Source organism: Tiliqua scincoides, chromosome 6, assembly GCF_035046505.1.
Source record: "Tiliqua scincoides isolate rTilSci1 chromosome 6, rTilSci1.hap2, whole genome shotgun sequence".
In the NCBI taxonomy this organism is placed as follows: Eukaryota; Metazoa; Chordata; class Lepidosauria; order Squamata; family Scincidae; genus Tiliqua; species Tiliqua scincoides.
The window spans coordinates 43,488,203-43,512,652 of NC_089826.1; the positions used below are offsets into that span (position 1 = coordinate 43,488,203).

Consider the following 24,450-nt stretch of genomic DNA (forward strand, 5'->3'; position numbering starts at 1 on the left):
GGAGGTCTATCTAATCAAATATCTGGTTTCCTTTTTCTTCTAACTATGGATCAATATATACAACTTTAATTCTACAGGAATGCCCCTTCCTCTAAGGGAAAATGAAATATGAGTCAGTATAGGCATCCTGTGAATTGTATGTCCTTCCTTTTGACCCTAAGCATGACTGGCTCTTCAGACATTATACACCCAAGTAAAATAATGCATGGTCAGGGGACCAGCAAAAGCACACCAGTAATTTCAGCTTTGTGCCAACATTCTCCAGTCTTGCCTCCAGCCAACTGCCAGTGTTTGTCTGCAGGAATAAATGCTATACCCAAGCAGAGATCCATCCTATTAAGAATGCTGGATGCTCAATATTCTAAATACTAAGAAGCATTGCTCCCCAAGTTTAGCATTCATCACTGCAGACAATCATTGTACTCACAGTCAGTAGGGGGTGGGCCTTGCAAGCACACTTTAATATGTACCCCCAAATTCATTTATTTACATGATTATTTACAATATAAAACATCTAAACAGGACTTTGGTGATAAAGGAAAGATACTTTGTCAAAGGCAGTTCAGGTTTGCCGAAAAACCAGAAGTTCCTCTTAGAAGCTTCCAGGAGGCCTTCTGAGGAGTGGGGAGGTTACATCCAGCCTTGCTATGCCTCAGAACACCTCTGGACATGATTGCAAGGCACCTCAGATTACGTCTGGAAGTCCTCTGAGCCTCCTGTGTGGATTTGAACGGCTGCAGATTTTAGTATCTGACGGAGGGTCCTTGAATGGATTCCCCATGGATTACGAGGGCCCACTGTACAAACTGTCAAACTGACACTCTTCTCTCCTCCAAACACACAGGTACAAATAATAAGATTCCCCCCACATTAAGACTTTACATATATTTGATACAATAGTTTATTTACTTACTCATTTTGTACCACACTTTTCTTCCCAAAGGGCACCAAAAGCAGCTTACAGCACCATAAAGTCACTTTTAAAACTATAATTTACAATATAAACATTACAACATCCTTAGGCCCCAAGTGTATCTAAGTGGTGTGCCAGCAGATTAGTGCTGCACTGGCACATCAGGCCTCTGGCTGACACAAAAGTGCCACAAAGCACTTTGCAACACTGATGGCTGCACACCAGTGGTGAGGTCAGAGTCTTTCTGCTGGCACAGGGCACACACAGGGACACTCACCAGGGACACTCACCGAAGCAGGTAAATGTGGTACAGGGGCGGGGCAGTGCTGTGACAGGTATGGAGAATGGGTAGATTGTGCCTGGGAGGGGGCAGGTTCGACACTGCCAGCACATGCTGTATCCTATCCCTCTTCCAGGGCCTAATACACCAACATGGATCAACTTGGACTTGCGCCAGCAATATTGCTGGAACAGGTCCAGGTTGACCCACTGCAGCTGCTGGAGCTTAACCTGGGCATGAGGACAAATGTCCCCCTTACCTTGAGGAGACCTCCAGCAGCTGAAATTCCTCTGCAGGATGCAGCGTAGCCCCACTGGTGCCACTGCATAGGCACAGAGGAATTTAGGATTGGGCTGTTAAAGTATCACAATCAAACAGAAAACTAGCAGCAGTCACTTCTTAATAAGAAAAGACAAAGCCTCTAATCAGCATGGAAATATAATATAGAATAACAGACTATACAATGTAAGTGTAAACAGTAGGTGACAAAAATAATACCTTTGATAAATCTCTGAAGTTGCTTGGAAGTGTAAGATCCAATTCTTCTGATTCATAGTTAGTAATAACCCAAGGAAATACTGGGTACTGGTTTAAGTCATTGTAAGTACGTCCTGATGATCAAGAACAATACATCAGAGATGACAGAACTAGACGAATGAATGATAATTTTTTTTATATTCAACTCATGAAACATGAGGATAATAACTTAGATTTTCTCATTTTACCTAGTTTTCTAAACTATTAGATAAATGCTTTCAGGAATGGGGTTGCAAACTCTTCTAAGGACTAGTGTAAATGTTGACGTCACTTATGAAGACACTAAATACCGCTTTCACAGTACAGATGTTGTCCAGTAACTCTAACATTTGTATGTTGCCCTTTGTGTGGATCAGCTCAATTATGCGGAGGTAGCAATATCATTCTTGTAAAGTTTGATCATTAGTGTAAAACAGACACAAACTAATTGAACAGGGTTCAAAGTTGAATAATAAAGATTAAAATAATTTTAAAATTAATGGTGTATAATGAAAATCCTAAGCAAATTGGCATATTGCAGCATACAAAGAAAAACAAAGAGTCCTGTCAAACCTTAAAGATGAACAGAATTGGGATGGCATGAGCTTTCAGAGGCTAGTGATTAAGCTGACCTAAGATTCTTCCTTGTTTTTGCTTCTACAGTCTAAATGACCATTCTTTCCCAGAACAAAATAGGGAAGACAGGCAAAAACAAACAGAGGACATGCAATAGTTTTTCAAGAATGTGAATGCTTTCAGCATTTGTTGTTTATTTAATCCATGGACTGTTATGAGAATTTGTTTTAAGTTTGTCAACCACTTTCTCCTTAATTGAAGAAAAAATAGGAAGTAACTATTTTAAAAAAATAATTGAATTAAATTATATTGTTAATGAAGGAGAACAACTATTTGCCAAGGCCACAGAGGAAAAGACACAACTGTATGTAGCACTGCAAAATAGGCACAAACTGGATTTTAAATTTTAAACACAAATTTTAAATACTGAGGTTTTATTATAAACTTTTAGAAAGCAGTGGTGGTAGCAAAAGAAGCACTTATTCCAAGATAGTACATGTGCCACAACTGATGCCATTAATAACCAGACAGTACTACACCAGAATGAATTACCTGCTCACATTATTTTTTCTCAAATGTTTCCATTATTTACCTGCTATGGTGTTCAGGAACATGAGATACTCAAAGTTTGAAATTTCTCTGTGCTGCCATCTTTGAGTCATATTTGATGCTTTAAAAATCTGACGTGGACTGGCCAAAGAAATGCGCCTGACAGATGAAATCAATGTGTTAGGAAAGGTATTGTAAAATCCTTCAAAAGCCACATTTAACTCTGTCACAAATGTTAAGTGCTAAGTGATTTCTCTCCAATGTGAACTCTAATTTAAATGTAGTCAAATTTAAGATGTTGGAAGTCTTTGGAACAAGTCGCACAGTTAATCTTCCCACCCAAGCCCTCTGATATATGAAATCATAAGGAGGTGCCTTTATGTGAGCTCAGCAGTGAGTAGAAATAACGCAAGGTGGACTGAAAAAGTGTTATCCAAAGTGGAGTGTGCTATCATGGTGGACTGAAAAAGTGCCACCCTAGTCATGATAACAGGTTAAGAGCCCAATCCTGAGCTCAGTGCTCTGGATCTCCAACGGAGCGCACTGTCGCAAATGTGCCGTAAGGCACATCTGCGAGGCTTACCGCTGGGCCAGCACCCGTGCTAGCCCAGCGCTGGCCGGCGCTGGACTAGAGGCGGGCAGGTGCCCGTCCTCCACTGCTCAGCAGTCTCACGGACTGCTGAGCCACGACACAGTAAGCGGGGGTGGGACGGGGAGGGGGGCGGGGAGGAGACATTCTGGGGAGGGGGAAGGCATGGGGAAGGTGGAGAGAGGGCAGGCGGGAGGTGTGCCGGGGGAGGGAGCGGGGAGGCAGAAGGCGGGTCCAGTGGAGATCAGCTCCACTGGATCCTGTCCATTTGTGTAGGGCTTGGCACCCTACATACACGCCTTTACTGCTGACCTTTTGGTGGGCATAAAGTGAATAGCCCCATTGCGGGGCTGCTTCCCTTACCTGGGGGGAAGGGGACGTTCCCCTTCTCCCAAGGTGCTGTGAGCGGCAGGCTGAGGTGCGTAGGTTGCAGCAGCAGCTGTTTTTGGTGCCGCTGCGGCCGCGCGCTACAGGCAGCTCAGGATTGGGCTGTTAGCTACTGTGGTGTATTTCCATGTTTATACATGGCAATGTTTAGCTTGGTTTATACTGAGACTTCTCATCCTGATTCTGTACAAAGATGGAAAAAAAATGTAGCTGGTCTGTATGTTCATATTAAGACACATATCTACTGTTCATCACTCTGAATCATGATCTGGTTCCAGAAAGCTATGTAGCATGATGATGACCTTCCTGCTCATCCTCCTTATTGCACAATTTCTGCCTTTCATTTATGGATGGGAAATTTTGTGTGTGGTCTGGCACATTTGGGCATAAAATCAAAGTGACTCATCCTGTGCTCCTCGTCCACCAACTTCTCCCCCAGTCCCCAAAATTACATACAGGTATAACCTAATCATCCACAGATTTTCACGGTTTTATCTCAACGTGATGAAATGGGCCCTTTCAATTAAAGGAAAAATGTCCTTTAACAATAGCCTCACTAATGAGGGAGAAGGAAGCTGGCAGACAATCCAGTCATCATTCAGGTGCTTAGAACAGTTTCACTCCAAGGCAAGCGATCCCTTGCTTCCCCCTAAGCATGTGAAAGAATGCAAGTAATTATCACCTCTTTACATTCTTTTTGAAGGTAGGGGTCGATGCATTAGAGTGAAGCCTTTCTAACCTTCCCGGAGAAAGAATGATTGCCTGCCTGATGCCTTTGTCCTGCATTACAAAGGTCGGCAAGGCTACTTTTAAATTGCTGAGCAAAGGGACAATGTTTTTTCAATGGATTTCCTTTAACACGATTTTTAGCATCCACATGGGTTCTGGGAATGGAAACCTTGTAGATACTGAGACTCAACCTGTATATTGCACTAGAGTAACGTTTTCCTCTCCATTTCCACCTTCACTTCATGATCATTAATTCATGATCATCATTCATGATCATCATGATCATACCGGATAGCCCTCTAATTCTATTCCACACCACATAATTGTATTAATTTGCTAATAACTCTGTGCATCATTGCAACTTGTTTCAATCCAACATCTTGATAAGCTTTATTTCTTTATCCTAATGAACTGCAAAAGTAAGTAGGAAGCAAGTGTTTCTGCTCTTGCCTGGTTAGTCTTTCTGTTTTGATGCATGCAGGGAACATAGTACATGGTGTTGGGTGCCTGATAAGAAAGCGTAGCCCAGGCTAGTAAGGTGATTATTAATAGGACTGATGGCAAGAAGCTTCAGATCCACAGGCCCAGTGAAGGCCACACTTTTAATGATCAGTGCAATCACACACACACACCCAACTAGGCTGGCTTAAACAGTTTTTCATTGTTGACTGCAACACTTTATTGATGCTACAGAAATGTTGTTAGTAATTGTTTCTTCTATTTTATCATGGCACACCACTTTTTCTTTATGGTATTAAGCATTTAGGATGATTTGGAATCCTTTAAAAAATTTTCCAATTGAAATTAATGTACTTGTTTTCCTGATTTTTGCTGTTAAGAGTCATTTTCAGGAACAAACTAGGTACAGGTAATGAAGGACGAGAGTATTGCATTATTCAGCAATATTGACTTATATTGTTTTTATTCCCCCATTATTGTTCATTATTCCTACAATAAAGTTGTTTTGTTGCATCTTTCACCCTTGCCCCCCTCTTTTTTCTCCACAGAACCACTGGTATGCCATCAGCCACTATACGGGATTCCCACACAATGCAGTTTTTCCCCATGTGCACATGTTATGTTTGTTTAAATGTACAACACACAGTACTGCACAGAACAGTACATAGAAGACAGCCCTATTATTACAAGGAAGAGGAAGCTGCACCCTTTACTTCTTTCCCCTTCCCTCCTGGCTCTTTCAATTGCACTTGCTTTCTTTTCATGTGCACAAGCCTCATATTATTAGCTCAAATCTACTCAATGGTCAGGAAATATTTCTTCCAAAGAGCCATAAAATTCAATATACCTGGTTTGGGGCAGCCCAAAACTAGTGCCAATTCCAACACGAGGTAGACAATTTACCACTTTTTTTACTGTTGCAGAATCCGGGAAGTTGAACATGACAGCAACTGTGAAAAAAGTGAGACATTATTTATTGATATTCATGCTAGGTTTTTTGGCACAACAAGATAGATTACTGTACTCTGGAAGGGCAATACCATCTTTAAAGAATTTCTCCAATGCAATGTCATTTAAACACCACCAATTAACTCTACTTCACATAAAATGGTTTGATGCTATCAACTAGCAACTTCAAGATAGCAAGTTTTATGAACCAAATGATTGGCTTGGTATATAAATGTCTCTACTTCTTTCTGTGCAGCAAGGAAAGGTCTGATGTTCATGACTGCCTGATTGAGTCGAGGGTGGTCTGTCTCTCTCTCACTCTCTCTTTCACATACACACAGAGAGAGAGAGAGAGAGAGAGAGAGAGAGAGAGAGAGAGGTGAAATGTGAAATAATAGAATGAAGACTAAGCTACAAATTCTGCTCAAGAACTACTTTTCTCCCCAACTCTTGAGGAAAATATTACTCAATATACACCTGAGTTTTGCATCCTTCCTTGGGGAGAAAAAAACCGTTTGCAACTGCAATTGCAAGTGAGATAGATGTAATGGCCAGTGTAGAAATGTATTGGCAACCTTCAGTCTCGAAAGACTATGGTATCGCGCTCTGAATGGTGGTTCTGGCACAGCGTCTAGTGTGGCTGAAAAGGCCAATCTGGGAGTGACAATCCCTTCCACACCGGGAGCAAGTGCAGTCTGTCCCTGGTCTGTCTCCCTGGCTATGGGCCTTCCTTCTTTGCCTCTTAGCCTCAGACTGTTGGCAAAGTGTCTCTTCAAACTGGGAAAGGCCATGCTGCACAGTAGAAATGCAGCAGATCAAAACAGCCACAGCTGCTTCAAACAAAGAGGGTGATGCTCTATCACCAGACTGCGCAGAGAGGTAATGCTCAATACAAGCAAAAGCTGAGGGCAGTGAGTTTGTAATGTAAAAATTGTCATCTATACATTGGAGAATTATCAAAAACAGAGGAAATCTCAGAAGTCAAACAAGTACTTTAGACCTGTGCAAACAATTAAATGATATGGATAAAAAGTATAAAAAACAGGAACAACATAAAAGCAATGGTTTAAAAGCAACAAAAGAAAATAAAAAGCATCCCTAGGAGATTCTTCCTCCATCAACAAAAGCCAAGCAAAATCAATTTTTAAAACCCCCAGGGAATGATAAAAAGAGGTCTGTTCTCAGATAATCTAGCAGCTAATTCCAAACAAATGGTGCCACAACAGAAAAGGCTCTGAACCTTGCCACCATCTGAACTTACCACCATCCACTTGGCTTCAGAATGCAGTGGTATCCAAAGAGGGCCTTATGTGATGATCGTAGGGGTCAAGCAGGAGTTTATCCTTGAGATACCCTGATCATATGCTGCATAGCAGTGTTTTTCAAACTGTGGGTCTGGATCCACTAGGTGGGTCACAAGACAATTTCAGGTGGGTCCCCATTCACTTTAATATTTTATTTTGAATCTATTAGACTTGATGCTTCCATGGTATGTGACTGCATTTGGGGAAATATTACAGGTCTGCAATTTTAACAGGCTACTATGTATATGCTTTTAATAACAACAGTCAATGGCACTTACCCCTGGGTGTTAGTAGGGGTGCAATCCTACCCTGTGCTGGAACAGGCAGCCAAGAGGCTTGAGCTGTATCCAGCGCAGGATAGGGGCCCAAGGCGGCTCACTCAGAGGCAAGGGGAAACTTTTTCCCTTACCCCTGGGTAAGGCGCCCTTGCCTCAATGGGTCTCCTCAGACTTGCGCCACCTCCTGAGGTGGCACAAGTCCTCCTGAGGTGACACTTATGCCTCCTGAGGTGGCACAAGTCCAAGGAGAGTGGAGTGGCTTTAAGCCACTACAAACTCCTCGGGAACAAGGTTCGGGATACAGCATAAGTGCTGGATCCCAGCCCCACCTCCTGCTTCCAACCCACCCACCCCTGGGGCCACCCACCAACCTTCCTCCCCCCACCCAGGAACGCCTCCCTCCCGCCTCCTCCCCACGCACCCCAGAGGCTTGCGTCGGCCTGAGCAGGCCGACGCAAGCCTCGCCATGGAAGCCGGTGTGGAGGCACATGTCAGCCTCTGCAGGCCAGCGTACATCTGTGCACCAGCCTGGTTTCCTCCCGAGGAGGTGCAAACAATCCTCCTGGACCAGCGCAAGGGACTTGCACCAACCCCAAGTGTGCCTCAGGATTGCGCCCTAGGATTGTTAAAAATTTTCCTGCTTGATGATATCACTTCTGTTCACGACATCACTTATAGTGGGTCTTGACAGATTCTCATTCTAACATTTCAAACATTTTCAAGGCTAGCCCCCTGAAGAGTGCATTATAGTAGTGTAAACGAGATGTCACTAGAGAGCATGGGCCACCACAATTATATCCAACTAATGCAGATCAGCGGATGCACCAGCCAAAAGCTGGGCAAAAGTGCCCCTGGCCACAGATGCCACCATTTTTATATAATATATCCAAATTTTAAAAATTCAATCCTTCTCTAGTGATGATATACAATCTAACAAATGCTGATGATCAATGTACATTTCAAGCTCTCAAATCCCGTTCCTAGTAAAAAACATTACCTCTGTTTGCCATAAAGATTTCCAGTGCTGTGTTTTGCAAGAGATATCGTCGAGAAAAGACTGATCGAATCTCTGAGAACAACCATTTTCCATGCAGTCCATCGGTATAAGCAAGTATCTAATTGGGAAAATATATATATATATAAGATGCATTAAAACAAACATGCTTGAGTAACTGTCTCTTCCCCACAGACCTCTAGGCAAACAATGAGCACGCATGGCCCTGATTCCTGCTTTGACTTTTAGTTTAGCTGCACCCAGATCTAGCAGAAAATCAACACTGTCAATCAAGGTTGAAAGAGCCCTCATGAACTTTGGGAATAATTCCCCCTCCAACAACAACCCAGAGAGGTTCACTATGGCAAAGTTTTAAATATTTCAATCTATGATGTTTTAGTGATAAATTACAGCAACAGGTCTAAGAATACATAAACATTCTTCAAAATAAGGTATAGACAACTATATTTAAGAGTTATATAACTTGAACATTAAAAGAGAAAATGTGCAACTTCTGAAAAGATTCATACACATGTATGTTTCCATCATGATCAAAACCAAACAGTTCTTAGTTCAAAGTCACTTTCAACTTCTTAGAATTAAGAGAATTCATTAATTACTGAAACAGAAAATTCTATTAGATGTGGAGTACAATTTTCTTAATGAAGGTGAAAGTGATGTCTTTAAAATGTACAAGTGCACATGCACCCCCACCCCATGACATAATGTTTCTATAGAACAGGGGTGCTCAATAGGTGGATTGCGATCTACCAGTAGATCACGAGGCAAAATGAATAGATCGCGGAGTGCCGACCCCCCCTTTCAGGTGCCTCTGGGAGGAAACGCCAGGAGTAAGGCCCACTGTACTCAATGGGGCTTACTCCCAGGTAAGTGTGGCTAGGATTGCAGCCTCACAGCCTAATCCTAGGCATGTCTACTCAGGAGTAAGTCCTGTTATACTCATTGGGGCTCAAGGTACACCAACATACATTGTACACATAAATGTTATATGTTATGATGGCGCGAACATTGTAAAAAAAACTCTGGTAGATCTCCGGGCCTTGCTGGGTTTCAAAGTAGCTCTCGAGCCAAAAAAGTATGAGCACCCCTGCTATAGAACAAGGAGTTGTCAAAATAATGAGTTACAATTTGTCATCCCAAACTGACAGATATTCTTAGCCTGCCCTCACAATTCAAACTAATCCTACTTCTTTTTCAGTTCACTTTGTTTCTCCATTGCATTAGTTTTATCTTTTCAGTTCAAAGTTTAACCATTGAGCATTAAAGAGAACTAGAATTGTCATTTATCTGCCACAGTTAGCATAAAACTACAGAAAAATTAAGAGAGATTTGCTTTTAGAAGTTGTAATTCATTAATAAAAGTCCATAGAAAATAGAACTGGAAAATTCAAAAGACAGGGTGAAATAAACTATGCTCCTAAAATATGCACAAAATTGGAATACAAATATGTATGAATGAATGTAAGAACTACCAGAAATTAAATACAGTCAGCTTGCATCTTATACATGAATTCAGGTATACACACTTGGCCTCCCCACCTTCTAGAAAAAGGAGCAAAAGCAAGTTTAAAGAGTGCATGCAGCTCTACCCACCATTCATCTTCCTCTGTTTATGCTCCAGAGCAAGCCTGAAATGGGAGAAGGAAGCTGCTGTTCCCTCAGTTCCCACATGTTTCTCGTACAGTGCTTTAAGGAAGTCTCCAGCACAGGCATGGCCCCATATCTATGGGGGATCCATTCAACAGACTGCCCCCCCCCAGAAACTGCGGATATATGTAAACCCCTGCATGTTCCCCCCATGCCCATTAACACGTTTTAAGTCTTACTGGGACAAAAATTTTCATGTTTATACAAAAAGCTGGAACACCTGAAAAAACTTGAATGAATTCAACAGGAAGCAAAATTACCACTTCCTGTTTACGTTGTTTGAGTTTTTTCAAGTGTTCTGGCCTCAGGGAGGCACCCTGCAAGGTGCTATAAGCCTGTATCTATATAAACAAGAAAACTTTCTTCCCCGAGTTACCATGCTCCTGCAAATTGCAACTAATGAAATTAAGTGAGAAGGTTCACAATGTCATCTATAATCAGTGGTTCTCAATTTTTTAGCTTAGGACCCACTTTTTAAAATGATAATCTGTTGGGACTCACCAGAAGTAATAAATAACCTGAAAGAGATGGACGGAAGTGACATCATCAAGCAGGAAAAAATTTTAACAATCCTAGGCTGCAATCCTACCCACACTTACCCAGGAGTAAACCCAATTGACTATCATTGTTAAAAGCATATACAGAGTAGCTGTTAAAAGTACAGATCTCCCTAAATGCAGTCACATACAATGTTGGCAACAAGTCTAATATACTAAAAATACTGCAATGAATGGGGACCCACCTGAAACTGGCTCGTGACCCACCTAGTGGGTCCGGACCCACAGTTTGAGAAACAGTGCTCTGTGTGTGTGTGTGTGTGTGTGTGTGTGTGTGTGTGTGTGTGTGTGTGTGTATAAAAAAGAGATGACCTAACATGCAGCGCCAGGAGGCTTGCGCTGTATTCAACGCAAGATAGGGCTGCAAAGAGGCTCAGCCGAAGGTAAGGGGAAACTCTTCCCCTTACCCCCAGGTAAGTCACTGCAGTCCCTATGGGTCTCCTTGGACTTGCGCCACCTCCTGAGGTGGCACAAGTCCGAGGAGAGCGGAATGGCTTGAAACTGCTCCATGCTGCTTGGGGTGTGGATGTGGGTTGCGGCATAACTGCCCACCCCGGGACCGCCCTCTGCCCGCCCTTCCCCCGTGCAGGAATGCCTCCCTCCCGCCTACCCTGTGTCGAGCTTGGCCAATACAAGGCTTGGTCCCTCCGCCAGCGCAGAGGCTGAATTCAGCCTCCCTGTGCCAGCCTAGCCAACTCTTTAGGAGGCGCAAATGTTCCTTACGGCATGTTTGCAACCCTCCTGGGCTAGGGACTTGTGCTGGCCCAAGGGCAACATAGGATTGCACCCTTAGTCACTCATCAACATCCAGCCCAAACCCCTGCATCTGAAAACATGAAATTTATAGCATATGATGTAAACACCATGATGTAAACACCCACTAAGAAGGGATTTTTTAAAAATTCGACCCCTAAGAGGGTCAAAAGGAGTCAAATGTATTTTCCTATTTCTTGGGCTTGGCTGCCTTTTTCCGCTGTGCCACTGCCTTAGAGAGAGAGGCCTGCGGTCTCCATGGCAACGGAGGCCAGGCCAATCCTTTCAACTGAACTCATTTCAAGTCAGTATAGTAACACTACAATAACAGAAAAACAACTATCATTTTACTGTTTACTCTGTTTATCAGCACTTGCTCTGCTTAGAGTTGTGCGGCAGATTCTAGTTTCCCTCATAGGAGGCATTTTCTCCTGACTATCATTGCTGTAAATAAGAGCTGAGGATCCCTTCCCATTACTTAGGCCTGGCTGGCTTTTCCCCTACCTGAGAGAGGCATGTGGCCTACATAGCAACTGTCTATGTAGTCTAGGTTCCCTCACAGGAGGCATACCTTCACTTCTCCCTGTGTTTCAGTGAGAGGACAGTTAGGGAGGTGCACTGGCTCAAGAGTTGTGCGGTGCAGTGTAGCTTCCCTCATAGGAGGCATTTTGACTATAGTTGCTATAAATTTAGTTATTTGATTTTTCTCTGTAAACCGCTTTGTGAACATTTAGTTGAAAAGCGGTATATAAATACTGTTGTTGTTGTTATTATTATTATTATTATTATTATTATTATTATTATTATTATTATTATTATTATTATTATTATTAAATAACACCTGAGGGTTCCTCAATTTAACTCAGTATGGCATTTGAGTATTCACACAATTGTCCCCATTACAGGAGATGGAGCCTGCCTGTTCCGGTCCCTCTCCTATCTTATGTATTGTAAGGGCAGCAGGGGAGGATAGCCCTTGTTTTCCCGATAGCAGAGTGGCACGGGAGCGAAGGGAGGCAGCACAAGAAGCAGGCGATCCCAAACAGAGCCAAAGAAGCAGCTGCAGGCTTGTTTGTTGCAGAAGCGTGTATTGGTAAAAGGAGCAGGCAGAAGAGTAGTCTGTCATACAGTCCAGAAGTCAGGGATACAGAGAGGCACAGTCACAATAAGCACAGTCCAAGTCAGTACACAAACCAGCAGCATGACACGCAGAAACTCCACCACAGCAACCCACACTTGGAGTCTGCTCTTGCCCCCATATATACTAGGGCCAGCCAATCAGAGTAGGGCGACCTCATAGTCACAAGACAGTCTTGTGACCCACTCTGATTGGCTGTCCAGTGGTGCATTGCACCACTGCACCATAGCCTACGTAACTCTGCGCACATCTCCCCAGGTCACATGGTCCCACCTAACACAGGTGCAGTTGTTTACTAATCACATATATGTACAGTGCTGCTGTTCCTTTAATTTACATTTCATACCAGGCCTGGACATCAAGGCCCCTCCTGCCACATCCTGGCTTACAACAGTTCAGGGCCTGGGATGCCATATACCCCTCCATTGTTTCAGCCAGGATGTGACTTACAATGTTGCATAGCTAGCAACTCCATCATCTCCGAGTGTTTGTTCACCCCCAGTGGCTTCGTCATGCTCTGCAGTTTCTTACACATTGCTGCCACCCACTTTCTCTGCTCAGTTGGGGCCAGTTCCACCACTTCCTTGTAACTTTGTGGAACTGTTACACTGCAAACAACAGCTTCATCTGGTGAATATCTGTCTGGAGGCACGCCTTTTGTTGCTCTTTCTGATCTCCTGGGGATCACAGGGCTCTGACTCTCAGGCTCCTCTGTTTTTGGCATTTCAGAGGTTAATTCTTCCCTCTCTGTCTCCAGCTCTGCTTTGGGCTCCTTATCTGGTTTCCCTGGAGACAGCTCACCAGCATTTGAAGGTGCTGGCTGATTGCCCTCCTTGCTCACAGGCATGAATTGGTCTTTCAGGAGCCTTCTGCCAGTAGGACTGTTGGCAAAACTCTGCGCTCCGGCTAATCAAAACAGACCTGGTCTCTGGGCACCAGAAACGCCATGCCTTTGATCCGGATTGAAAACCCAGGAAGAATGCCCTTTTTGCCTTGATTTTCCCTTTTCTGTGCAAAACTTTAGATACATTAACATAGGATTCAATTCCAAAGAGGTGCAAATGGAAAAGTTAGGGGCTTTTCCATGGAGCCGCTCAGGGAATGCTTAGATGCCTGAATGCCACAGACGATTTAAAACATAATTCGCACACAGGACACTTTCTCCCCAGAAGCAGGGAGACGGTGTGCTTCCCTGTAACATCACATCTGACATTTGCATAAGCATGCCCCCCTCTCATTCATTTGAGAGGAAAGCTTGTGCTTGATCCCAGACTTCTTTAGTAGCCCTTTGAACCTCTGGTTCGTAAACTCTGTCCCATTGTCTGTTTGGATCTGCTTAACTTTCTTTCCAAACTGTCTCTCCACAAAAGCAAGCCACTGAGAGACTTCCTCAAAGGTTTGGCCTTTGATTTCAGCAGAAACACAAAAGAAAACCTTGAGTAATCGTCCGCAATGCTCAAGACGTATTTAGCTCCTCCCAGTGAGGGCTGTCTGGGACCAATGAGATCCATATGTACTAATTCCAGGCACTTAAAAGTCTGCCTCTGGTTTTGCTTGTTTACTGAGGCAGCTTTGGATTTTGGTTAACTTACAAGCAGGGCAGTCTAGGTGCTGGCTACATGGTTTTAGCTCCACTCCTTGTGCAAGCTGCACAGTTTCTTTACTTATGGTGGTTTATGAGAGCTGGTGGCAGCTTGGCAACTGTTCGAGTTCGCCTTCGAGGTTTACGGTAATGGTGAGCTCTACGAGAGTCTTGGTGCTGAAGGTCACCCTGTGAGGAGGTTACACTTTATATCCAACCTTTCTAGGGACCATTTCAATGCATACCTGCCACCTGAACCTGAGGAACTAACCGACACACCACCCCTTCCTCAGCCCGACTGTGCCTTACAACTGTCACAGCTTCAACACCTTCAGCCTTCATGGCTTCTCAGCTTACAAGCTACTCCTCAAAGCGGGGGCTCCGGTGATATTGCTGCGGAAACTCAACCCATCCAAACTCTGCAATGGCATCAGCTTACAAGTGACGACCCTTCATAGGAACATCATTGTTCCTATGAAGCCACAGTGTTCACCGGATGTGTAGTCAGTGACTACACTGTGGGGGTAGTCAGTGTTCATACCACACAAACCACTGACACCATTAGAGTACCCCTTCCAGTTCAAGGGGTTGCAGTTCCCGCTCAAAGTCTGCCTTGCTATGACTATCAACAAATCCCAGGGGCAGTTCCTGAAGGTAGCAGGGATTGACTTGAGGGGGAACTGCTTCTCACATGGGCAGTTCTTCTCACATGGACAGCCTCGTGATCCTAGCACGGTTCTGTATGGTACCTATTCCTGTACAAAAACCCAAATTCCTTGAATATCAAAGTTATTTCTGGTCATGTTCTATATGGTACCTATTCCTGTACAAAAACCCAAATTCCTTGAATATCAAAGTTATTTCTGGTTTTTTCCCACTACTCCACTGTAATACAAAACAGTCTGGTGAAAAGCTCTCAGAATATATGTAATAGTTGGGGAAGCTATTCCAAATTCTTCTGACAAGCTATTTACATTGCCCAAACAATTTTATCAGTTTTGGCTGTTGTAACAGGAAACACATTTGAACTTCTAATAGAACCTAAAATATAAGACCAGTAGCAAGTGACAATTTCTGAAACATTAGCTAGAAGAAGTTATCGGTTTAGAAGTAGCTAAGGTCTAACTGAAGCAGGCCTTCATTTCTCCTTGGAATAGTATCTGCCTAGTCTGTAGATTTACTTCAAAGTCTCTGGAGTTCAATTAAAACTGGATTAGGTGAAAGCAGACCTTCTTTGGGACTTTCTGTTCTCGGAAACTCCACACATACTGACAGCACCCTAGACAGAGGTCTAGCCGTCCAATGAACCAGTTGCTATGGAAACTGCATCATTACCACTGCTCTGCCGTTATCACACCAAGCATATTAGTTTGAAAAATACAGAACACGCACATATCCTCCTTTAGTGTATTCTACTTAACAGTATCTTACAAAAATCTGTTTCTTTTTCTGTTCTTGGATTTATTTTCTTCATCAACCAGAAATATATTTCATCACAAAAACTGAAAGAAGTTTTAAAACATTAAAGATAGCATAAAGTTCCCAATTTTCACTTAACAAAACAGGTCCAAAACGTTCACTTGCAGACTAGTTACCTTGTAGTTCAATTAACATCAAAACCTTCATTATACTATCCTTTCATTCTTTCCTCTGTTAATTACTCTTTTGCATTTGTTTCCAAACACCAGCCACTTGGAAGAGACTCTTGTTCTTTTACAAATGCAGGGAAAAGAGAACTAAATATGGCTCTATGAATAACCCACAAGGACAGAGTCTAACACATTATTTTTAGTAATTCATTCAAGATTTCAACAGAAGGGAAACTGCTATATAAAAGCTTCTAAGATGAATGCATGTTAAACAAGTATTTGAATCAAGGTACTTGTATGCTTTTCAGGGTCATTTCAAACAGGGCTCAGGTGGAGCAAAGAGGCTGCATCTAGAGCAGTCAAAGTTGAAGTAAAAGAAAGAGAAAAAGGTGAAGCGGGAGTTTTCTTTTTTTGCTTTCATAAGCAGCTAGTGAGAGAGATGGAGGTAGGTTCCTACCCCTTCTTCCTCCAGACTTGGGAAGGGGATCAGAGTGTGTGGACATGGATTGCAGGGCAGCAGGAAGATGCAGACTGGGGGCACTCCTCATCATTTTGCTGTCCGTCTGTCCCCCCATTCACCATTTGACGCAAGACCTTCATTTCTGTGGACTGGTCTTGCCTACATGAAGATTGTCATACTAATTTATAAAGAGACTTGTCATAACTTACAAACTGTTACGCAGATGAAACTGTTGTTGATTAGATGCATCAGAACAGTTGCATCTAATGAAGTGAACTGCAGGCCACAAAAGTTTATGCTGCAATACATCTTTTAGAGCTTAAAATGGCACAAGATGCTTCTTTGGTTTTGCTGCTGCAGACTGACATGACTAAACGCCCCCTCCCTCCCTGGAAGTGACACAGTACTCCATTACACTAAAATAGGTACAGGTGCTATCTACAAGCAAATTTCTGATTTTCATCGAAGTTACACCTATAGTTCCCTTTGGGTTAATGTTGATACGACTAGTTTTATGTGATTACAGTGGGGCTTCCTTGCTACTTAGAAACAAGTGTTAAACAGTTTTCCAACTCAAACATGCATTAACTGTAAGGGTTGTTTTCTTTTTTTGTCATTTGATCAATCAATTACTGATCTTAGAATAGTCTAGAGCAGGGGTGTCCAAAGTTTTTGGCAGGAGGGCCACATCATCTCTGACACTGTGTTGGGGGCCAGGAAAAAAAATAATTAATTTACATTTAAAATTTGAATAAATTTACATAAGTTTACATAAATTAATATACTAGAGGTGGAACTTATATGAATGAATGAAGGTCTTGCAAGGCTGGCCTTTTCTTTGCTGCCACTACTGCATCACAGACATGAAACAGCAAGCGGTGGAGGGAGCCCTCATCCCACAGCTAACAAGAGAGGTCAAATAATCACCCTCACACTGAGAGCAGCTGCGTTGTGGCAGTGAGAGCTCCAGCAAGTTTCTGGAGGGCCAGAGGCTCATTGGAGGCTGGGGTCTCCCTGAGGGCCCCATTGGGAGTCCTCAAGGGCCGCAAGTGGCCCCAGGGCTGGGGTCTGGGCACCCGTGGTCTAGAGCACAGTGGTTCTCAAACTGTGGGTCCAGGACGCATCAGTGGAACATGACCCAATTTTTGCTGGTTTGCAAAACTGACAAGGCAGATTAGGCTATGTGCATCAAGCATTAAACAAGTTGCTATTTGGGGGGTGTTCTGCCAAATTCCCATTCCAAGTTTGGTCTAGAGAACTTATACCCACTTTAAGCTAATTAATACTCCCCTTCACTTGAAATAGCCCTAATTGTGCAGAAAGTGCTGCTGGACCCCACTTAACTTATGCTTTTAATGTCAATATTTGTGTTTTTGAACAGAAAGGAACAAAATTTTGGCAAATGTGGCTTTTTACTGATGAATCTACCATCAATTTTTTTTTTTTTTTGCAATATGAAATTGCACATTCTGATATATATATATATATATATATCAGTTGCACAGTTACTATAGCTAACTGTCAAATGTTTATTCACAAACCTACTGAATTCAACACTACAGAATCCTTTTTCCCTTTCTTTTCTCTGCAGACTGATATAAAATCTCAGTCACTTCTTTTATGGGAGGCAAACTCAATTAAACATATTCATTATTTTAATGTTCCACTAGACATTTTAGCAAGCACAAAGAATTAAAAATAAATAAATAAATGCTACGTGACCTTTGCATTGATTAGACTAAAATGGTTCAGGTCTGAGTAGGGAGGCTAGATGATTTGGGGAAAAAAGCTCTTATGTTTTCTCTTCCAATTACTGCAGGAGATGATAAAACCACAGCAAATGATGTATCAGCTCATTTTATCTTATCGCTTTGGGGCTAGGTGACAATGAAGTTCATATTTCACTGGTTCCCATTGAAGATTGTGAAAATTACTTGCCCTTCTGACCTGAAATTTTACTAGAAGACAGAAATTTCTCTTCTGCAAAGTAATGCAATTTTTCAGATGTCAACCTTTAGCCTAGCTTTAAAAATTAATTTCATTTATATTAACCAATGATATTGATATTTTCACAGAATGCTCTTTGATACATGAAGCAGTGACTAGCAAATTGATGTTGTCTTAGATGTGTAAAACAGTTTTATTTTAAGCTGCTGTGGTAGACAGATTTACAGCAAACCGAAATACCTTTTTCATAATGCATTATTTGTGCTGACCTGATGCACCTCAAAGCCCATGGCCTGTAAATTATTCATTGACTCTCGTGTTAGACCTTTGCTTTATTTCTAACCTTTTTCCACCTATTTTGTTTTCAAACTTTAAAAAAAAACACTGCAAAACATAAGCTTCCCTGAAATATACTTAGTCTTAAGACATGTTCTCTTGGAGTAATTGCGGGGGGGGAGGGAGTGGATCAGTTGGGCAATTACGTTTGGGCTACATGAATCACAGAATCCTCTTGCACAGCCTACGTAGATGCTGTAAGGCATTAAACCGTACCCAAGAGTTCCCTGCAGGATGGATGTTTCAAAAACAGCAAAGAGATTAGCTTTGCAGAATATCCAAATAAATGGCAACAGGCCAAAGGTTTGGCTTAGACAACCCAAGAGCCAGATCTAGCAAGACAGGCCAGTCTGAAATGTTGACCAGGAAGGGCAATCTAGAATCTGTAACCAGGGCAATGCAGTAAGTTTTTATCAACACAATTGGTTCAAATTAAGGAACACACTGCTAAACGAATTGCTGACTAGACTGCCAGTGACTTTGTGCAGCACTGGTAGGAGTTTGAGATCAAGCAAGATAAGGGACAGGTGCAATGACAATCCTTCCGACATAGATATAATCAAGCATGGTTGAACGTGACTTCTTACATAAAAGCATAGCAAGAGCTCTGCTGAATCAGACCAAGATTCTGGAATCAGACTGACTATTCCAGCATCCTGTTTCTGACCATGACCAGCAAAGTTAACTCTGGAGAATCCACAAGCATGAAAGTTCACCAGGGCTGAACACTGGAAGTGATTATTTTCAGCCCTTAAAAAGCATTCTGAGGGCCAGGGAAGCCATGGGCAGACTCTCTGGCCCTCAAAACGCCTCTGGGAGGGGCAGTGGGTATGTGGGCAGCATCTCCAGGTGGGGGCGGCACCCCAGGAGGTGTGGCCCCAGGTGCCACAGTGGCTAGGAATGCTACAGCTCTGGATAAGCATAATGTGTGAGTGGGGGGAGGGTCTAAGACCTATGTTAGTTAAGTAGTTGGTGCATGCTCACATGTACCTGCACCATAGGATCAGGTCTGGGAAGGAAGTCAGGATTCAGCGGCCACCAAAGCTGCCCTCTTCCTGGACCTGATCCGCCTATCCCCCAACCTGTTGCCATCCAGTTCCGTCCTCTCCCTGCTCAGTTGCCACATCATTTTGCCCTCCCCATGATGCCATTCTGACCTCCTCTAACCCCTCTTGCTACTCCTACCACCTTGCTTTTGTTGGTGGGCAGCTCTGAATCCATTGGCTCCAGTCTTCCCACTAGCACTCAGGCAGCACACTGCCAGAACGCCATTTAAGACTGCTGTCAACTCCTTTAGGGCAGTCAGAGCCAGCAGAATTGGACCACCAACAACATCACCTGGCCTGGATAGGATTAAGCTGTTTGTATCCTCCTGAGTTTTGTGTCCTCCCGTCAGCTAGTATGCTGCCTCAGTAGCCTCTGAAACTAGAGGTTCCGTACTGCCATCATGACCATTCGTTACTAGCTCACTCTTCCAGTGATCCAGTCATTACTAGATCACTCATCCATGAATGAGCCTAATTCCCTTTTGAAACCATCTAAGCTATTAGTAATCATCACTACATCTTATGGCAGTAAATTCCATAAATTACTCATATTAACCAAAGAAATACCACCTATACTTGTGTACAAGTCAAAAAATTATGCCCCAAAATTGGCCCTGAAAACCTGGGTCGACTTACACTGGTCAATGCAGTGACTGACGCAGAAGCATATGAAAACTTCTAAGAAGCTTCTGGGAAGCTTAGCAGCTGTCGAGTGAAGTGGGGGGTGGGATTGGGCTGAGAAACAGGACACAGGGGTGAAGGAAAAAGGAGAAATTTTACTAGTAATTATGGTATTCAGAGGCAGACGTTTTAGCTTCTTCTCCAAACCCTAAGAGAAGCGAAGATACATGGGAATTGTAGTCTGTATGAGGGTTGCTGCTATGGAAGTGCAGCACTTACTCCTCACAAAGTCTCCTCACAACTCCCATAAGCCCCTCTATCTCCCTTTCAGTTTGGAGAAGAAGTTAAAATGCCTCCTTTTTTTCTTTTTGCTGCTGCCTCAGAACATTCCTGGTAAGTTGTTTTCAAAGAATTTCACACACCGCTAAGTTTAGGGGTTTGGTTTTTAAAACACCAGGATGTCATCCTCATTCCATCTGAAACAAAGTCCCAGGCTACAGTACAATGCACCTTACTTAAGAATAACACCCACAAAAAGCAATGGGTCTACTGAGTAAATAAGGTTGCAACCATGTGCAGCTGCACTTGCTCCCAGTCATTCCTTGTTGCTTGTCTCTCTGCTGTGAATTGAATTGCACACTCCCAGTTAAGTGTTAAATGCTGTATGTGAGATGTAGAGCCTCAGGCTTAACACACCAGGCACCTTAAAAAAAGGATTTGATTAATTGTTCTACTGGTATGTTGTTTACAGTGCACTTTGATAGTGTTTACGAAAAGGATGTGAAGACCAGAATTTAAAAAGTTAAAGAATAAAAATGTATCTTAGGATCTTTTACAATATTTTAAATAGAGACAGTACAGTTCTTAGGTAACAGTTACTAATAGGTTATTTTACAGCAGGCGTGCTCAAGACGTCGATCGTGATCGACCGGTCGATCGTGAAGCAAAATCCGGTCGATTGCGCGCCGAGCCTCCCGTCCGCCATGTTGAAAGGGGCGGGAAAAAGCCCCGGAGCTTCCCAATTGGCCCGCCATCGCATCCGGGATACTCGGCAGCGCCGGGCCAATCGGGAAGCTCCGGGGCTCTTTCCCGCCCCTTTCAACATGGCGGGTCAATCAGGAAGCTCCGGGGCTCTTTCCCGCCCCTTTCAACATGGCGGGCCCCTTTCAATCAATGAAAGGGGCAGGAAAGAGCCCCGGAGCTTCCCGATTGGACCGCCATGTTGAAAGGGGCGGGAATGAGCCCCGGAGCTTCCCGATTGGGTGGCCGGCCAATCGGGAAGCTCCAGGGCTCTTTCCCGCCCCTTTCAACATGGCGGGCCCCTTTCAATCAATGAAAGGGGCAGGAAAGAGCCCCGGAGCTTCCCGATTGGCCCGCCATCGCATCCGGTGCCAAGGAGCTGCGGCGGAGATGAGCAGGAGCTGCCCCGGCTGTGGCATATGCCCCGGGGGCGGCGGCGCAGGCAGGCAGCGCGGGAGCCTGTGGCCGGCGGGGATGCTCTGGTTGCTGCTGCTGCCCCGCACAGGCGCCACTATCCCCGCCTCAGGCGCCAGGCGCTGCGAGGCTGCGGCCGGCAGGAGGGCGAGCGCTGCCAGAGGCGCCGCCGAGACCCCCTCCCTCAGGACAGGTAAGGTGAGCCCGGGAGGAAGCGCGGCACGGCTGGGCTGCGCTGCCTCGCGTCGCCGCCTTCCTCCCGAGGCTGGGATCGACCCTGCGGCGCCCTCGGAGAACTTTTCCTGCTCCCAGAGGGTGAGCTGAGCAGGTGCCTTGGAGCGGAGGGAGGGAGGGCGGGGAAGAGGGTGTGGGGCTGCCCCCAAGTTGCCCCCCTGGAGGGCTCCCCAGCCACTCCCCTGGCCCCACACCTGGTGTCCCCCCACTTCCCATCACCCCCCCCCAAGTTGCTCTCCTGGAGGGCTCCCCAACCCCTCTCCCTGGCCCCACACCTGGTGTCCCCCCACTTCCCATCACCCCTCCAAGTTGCACCCCTGGAGGGCTCCCCAACCCTTCCCCATGGCCCCACACATGGAGTCACCCCACTTCCCATCACCCCCCAAGTTGCCCCCCTGGAGGGTAGATCTCCGGGCCTTGCTGGGTTTCAAAGTAGCTCTCGAGCTAAAAAAAATGTGAACACCCCTGTTTTACCTCCCCCTCAAGAAGACTCTGAGCGACTGACCTGCCTGCCTGAGAGGAGGCACTTCCCATTTGTAAGACTGACCCTGCCATGGCATCACTAGAGAATTATAGTGAGACGCCACCCTAAATTTAACTCCTGACTTATCCAAGGGTCATAGAAAATTCCATGATTTTTGGCTTGAAACTTGCCCTCATCTTATCTGTGAGATCAACTTACAGACAGTGCTATCTTCTGTCTGACCTGAATCAATTTCACAACTCCCTAAATCCCCCTCCCCACCAGTTCTGATATTGTAAAGGAGAAAAAATTATCTGTCTTCTTTTTCTCACAATATACATTATTGTACACCTCTATCATGCCCTTTCCTTTAGTCACCTTTTTTTCTAAACAAAAAATTCAGAACACTACAGACTTTGATATCATGTTTAAGATCAGAATTGTATACAGCAGTGGTACTCAAACTGGTGGGTCGCAACCTACCAGCTCATGTAATGATGCCCTGTTCGCTGTAAGGCAGGACGTTTCAAACTGGGGCGTAGCGAAGCCCCAGCCTGTGGGCCCTAGCCTCTGCCCCCTTAAGGGGTGGGGGCAGCCTGGAGGCAGGGACGAGGCAGTGGCGCGATCCCCAGGATCATGCCGCTCAGGGGGCTGCAGGGGCTTGGGTGCACTTACCCAAGCCTCCTGCAGCCTCCTGGGGGTGCGGGGAGCCCGGTGCGATCTTCAGCAGGGCTCCCCACAGCAGTGAAAGTAAAAGCGGAGCGATCACACTCCACTTCTGCTTGAGTGGAGGCAAGGCGTGATCGCTCCGCTTTCACTTTCACTGCTGCGGGGAGCCCTGCTGAAGATTGCACCAGGCTCCCCGCACCCCTGGGAGGCTGCAGGAGGCTTGGGTAAGTGCACCCAAGCCCCTGCAGCCCCCTGAGTGGCGCGATCCTGGGGAATGCGCCGCTGCCTTCCCCCCGCTGCCTCCCCCTCCCTGCCCACGCAAGCACTTATAGTGGTGTAAACCACTGCTGTAAGGGTTGGGAGCAGGGGGGAAGCAACAAAGCAATTCCCAGGATTGCACCCCTGTGGGGGGAGGGGAGCTATTTTTAAACTAAACATACATGGTCTCAGGGTTCAGGGTATGTGGGAAGCCCCACAGAGCGCTTGCAGGACTCTTCCCGGCTTCTAAATAGTGAAAGTTGCAAGTGTGATTAAAGTGAAAGTGGAATTTCTGGTTTCGTCACTCTTGCAACTTTCACTATTTAGAAGCCACGGGGAGCCCTGCAAGCACTCCACAGGGTTCCCCACCCCTCTGGACCCTGACAGCACGTATGTTTAATTTTAAAATAGCCCCCCTTCCCCTGCAGAGGCAAGATCCTGGGGATCGATTCACTGCCCCTGCCCCGCCCCTGCAAAGACTTGCCCCAGGAGTAAATCTCCTGGGAAGACTGAGAACCATTGGTATACAGTATAGGATTCCATGGCAACACCTTAGATATATATAGCCATTATAATACCAGCTGTTTTATTTTCAGTCCCTTACCTTATCAGGTAGCCTGTTTGCTTACATATGCATTTTTTTATTTTGCTTTCATTTTTTGTGGTGCCTTGTTTGCCACAGCAAAGTTATACTGCTTCTCTAATCGGGACTTGCCAGAAGCATTATGCATTCTCACTCTTTGTACTGTCTTTTAATCTCCTCTCCATTGTACCCACATGAAATGCTAGTGCTAAATCTCTTGTATTTTTTTTTACTGGCCAGAGTTCTCTATGAGGACTTGTCAGATACTGATTGATCCATGTCACTAGGAGAGACTGCCAATAGACTGTCTTATGGTATCTCTACAGAAAAGTGGGACTCAAGTCTCTTACTGAGTTTGAATCTATCACTTGCTAAATGAATCTTTCTAACTGCTATGCATGGTTTGTTTGGAACTATTCATGGTCAGATCACACAAAATCAGATTTGGAAAGGCTGTACTACTCAAGGCCATCTAGTCCAAACCCCTGCAAGAAGGAGGAGAAGGTTAATTCCATTTTAAAACCTCTCACATTGACTTGAAACAAAGCATGCTTGCACCCACATTAGTTTGGAGCACCCCAGAATATCCT

General features: G+C 44.5%; 1 protein-coding gene across 1 annotated transcript in view; it reads right to left on the reverse strand.

The window, feature by feature from the left end:
• The window catches only part of LRBA (LPS responsive beige-like anchor protein), a 542,055-nt gene that overhangs the window by 167,651 nt on the left and 349,954 nt on the right, over positions 1 to 24,450 (reverse strand). The window contains exons 41-44 of the mRNA XM_066631587.1: positions 8,526 to 8,643; positions 5,846 to 5,948; positions 2,878 to 2,993; positions 1,692 to 1,804 (exon numbers count right to left, since the gene is read on the reverse strand). Coding sequence (XP_066487684.1) covers positions 1,692 to 1,804; positions 2,878 to 2,993; positions 5,846 to 5,948; positions 8,526 to 8,643 — 450 coding nt within the window. The remainder of the gene's footprint in view (positions 1 to 1,691; positions 1,805 to 2,877; positions 2,994 to 5,845; positions 5,949 to 8,525; positions 8,644 to 24,450) is intronic.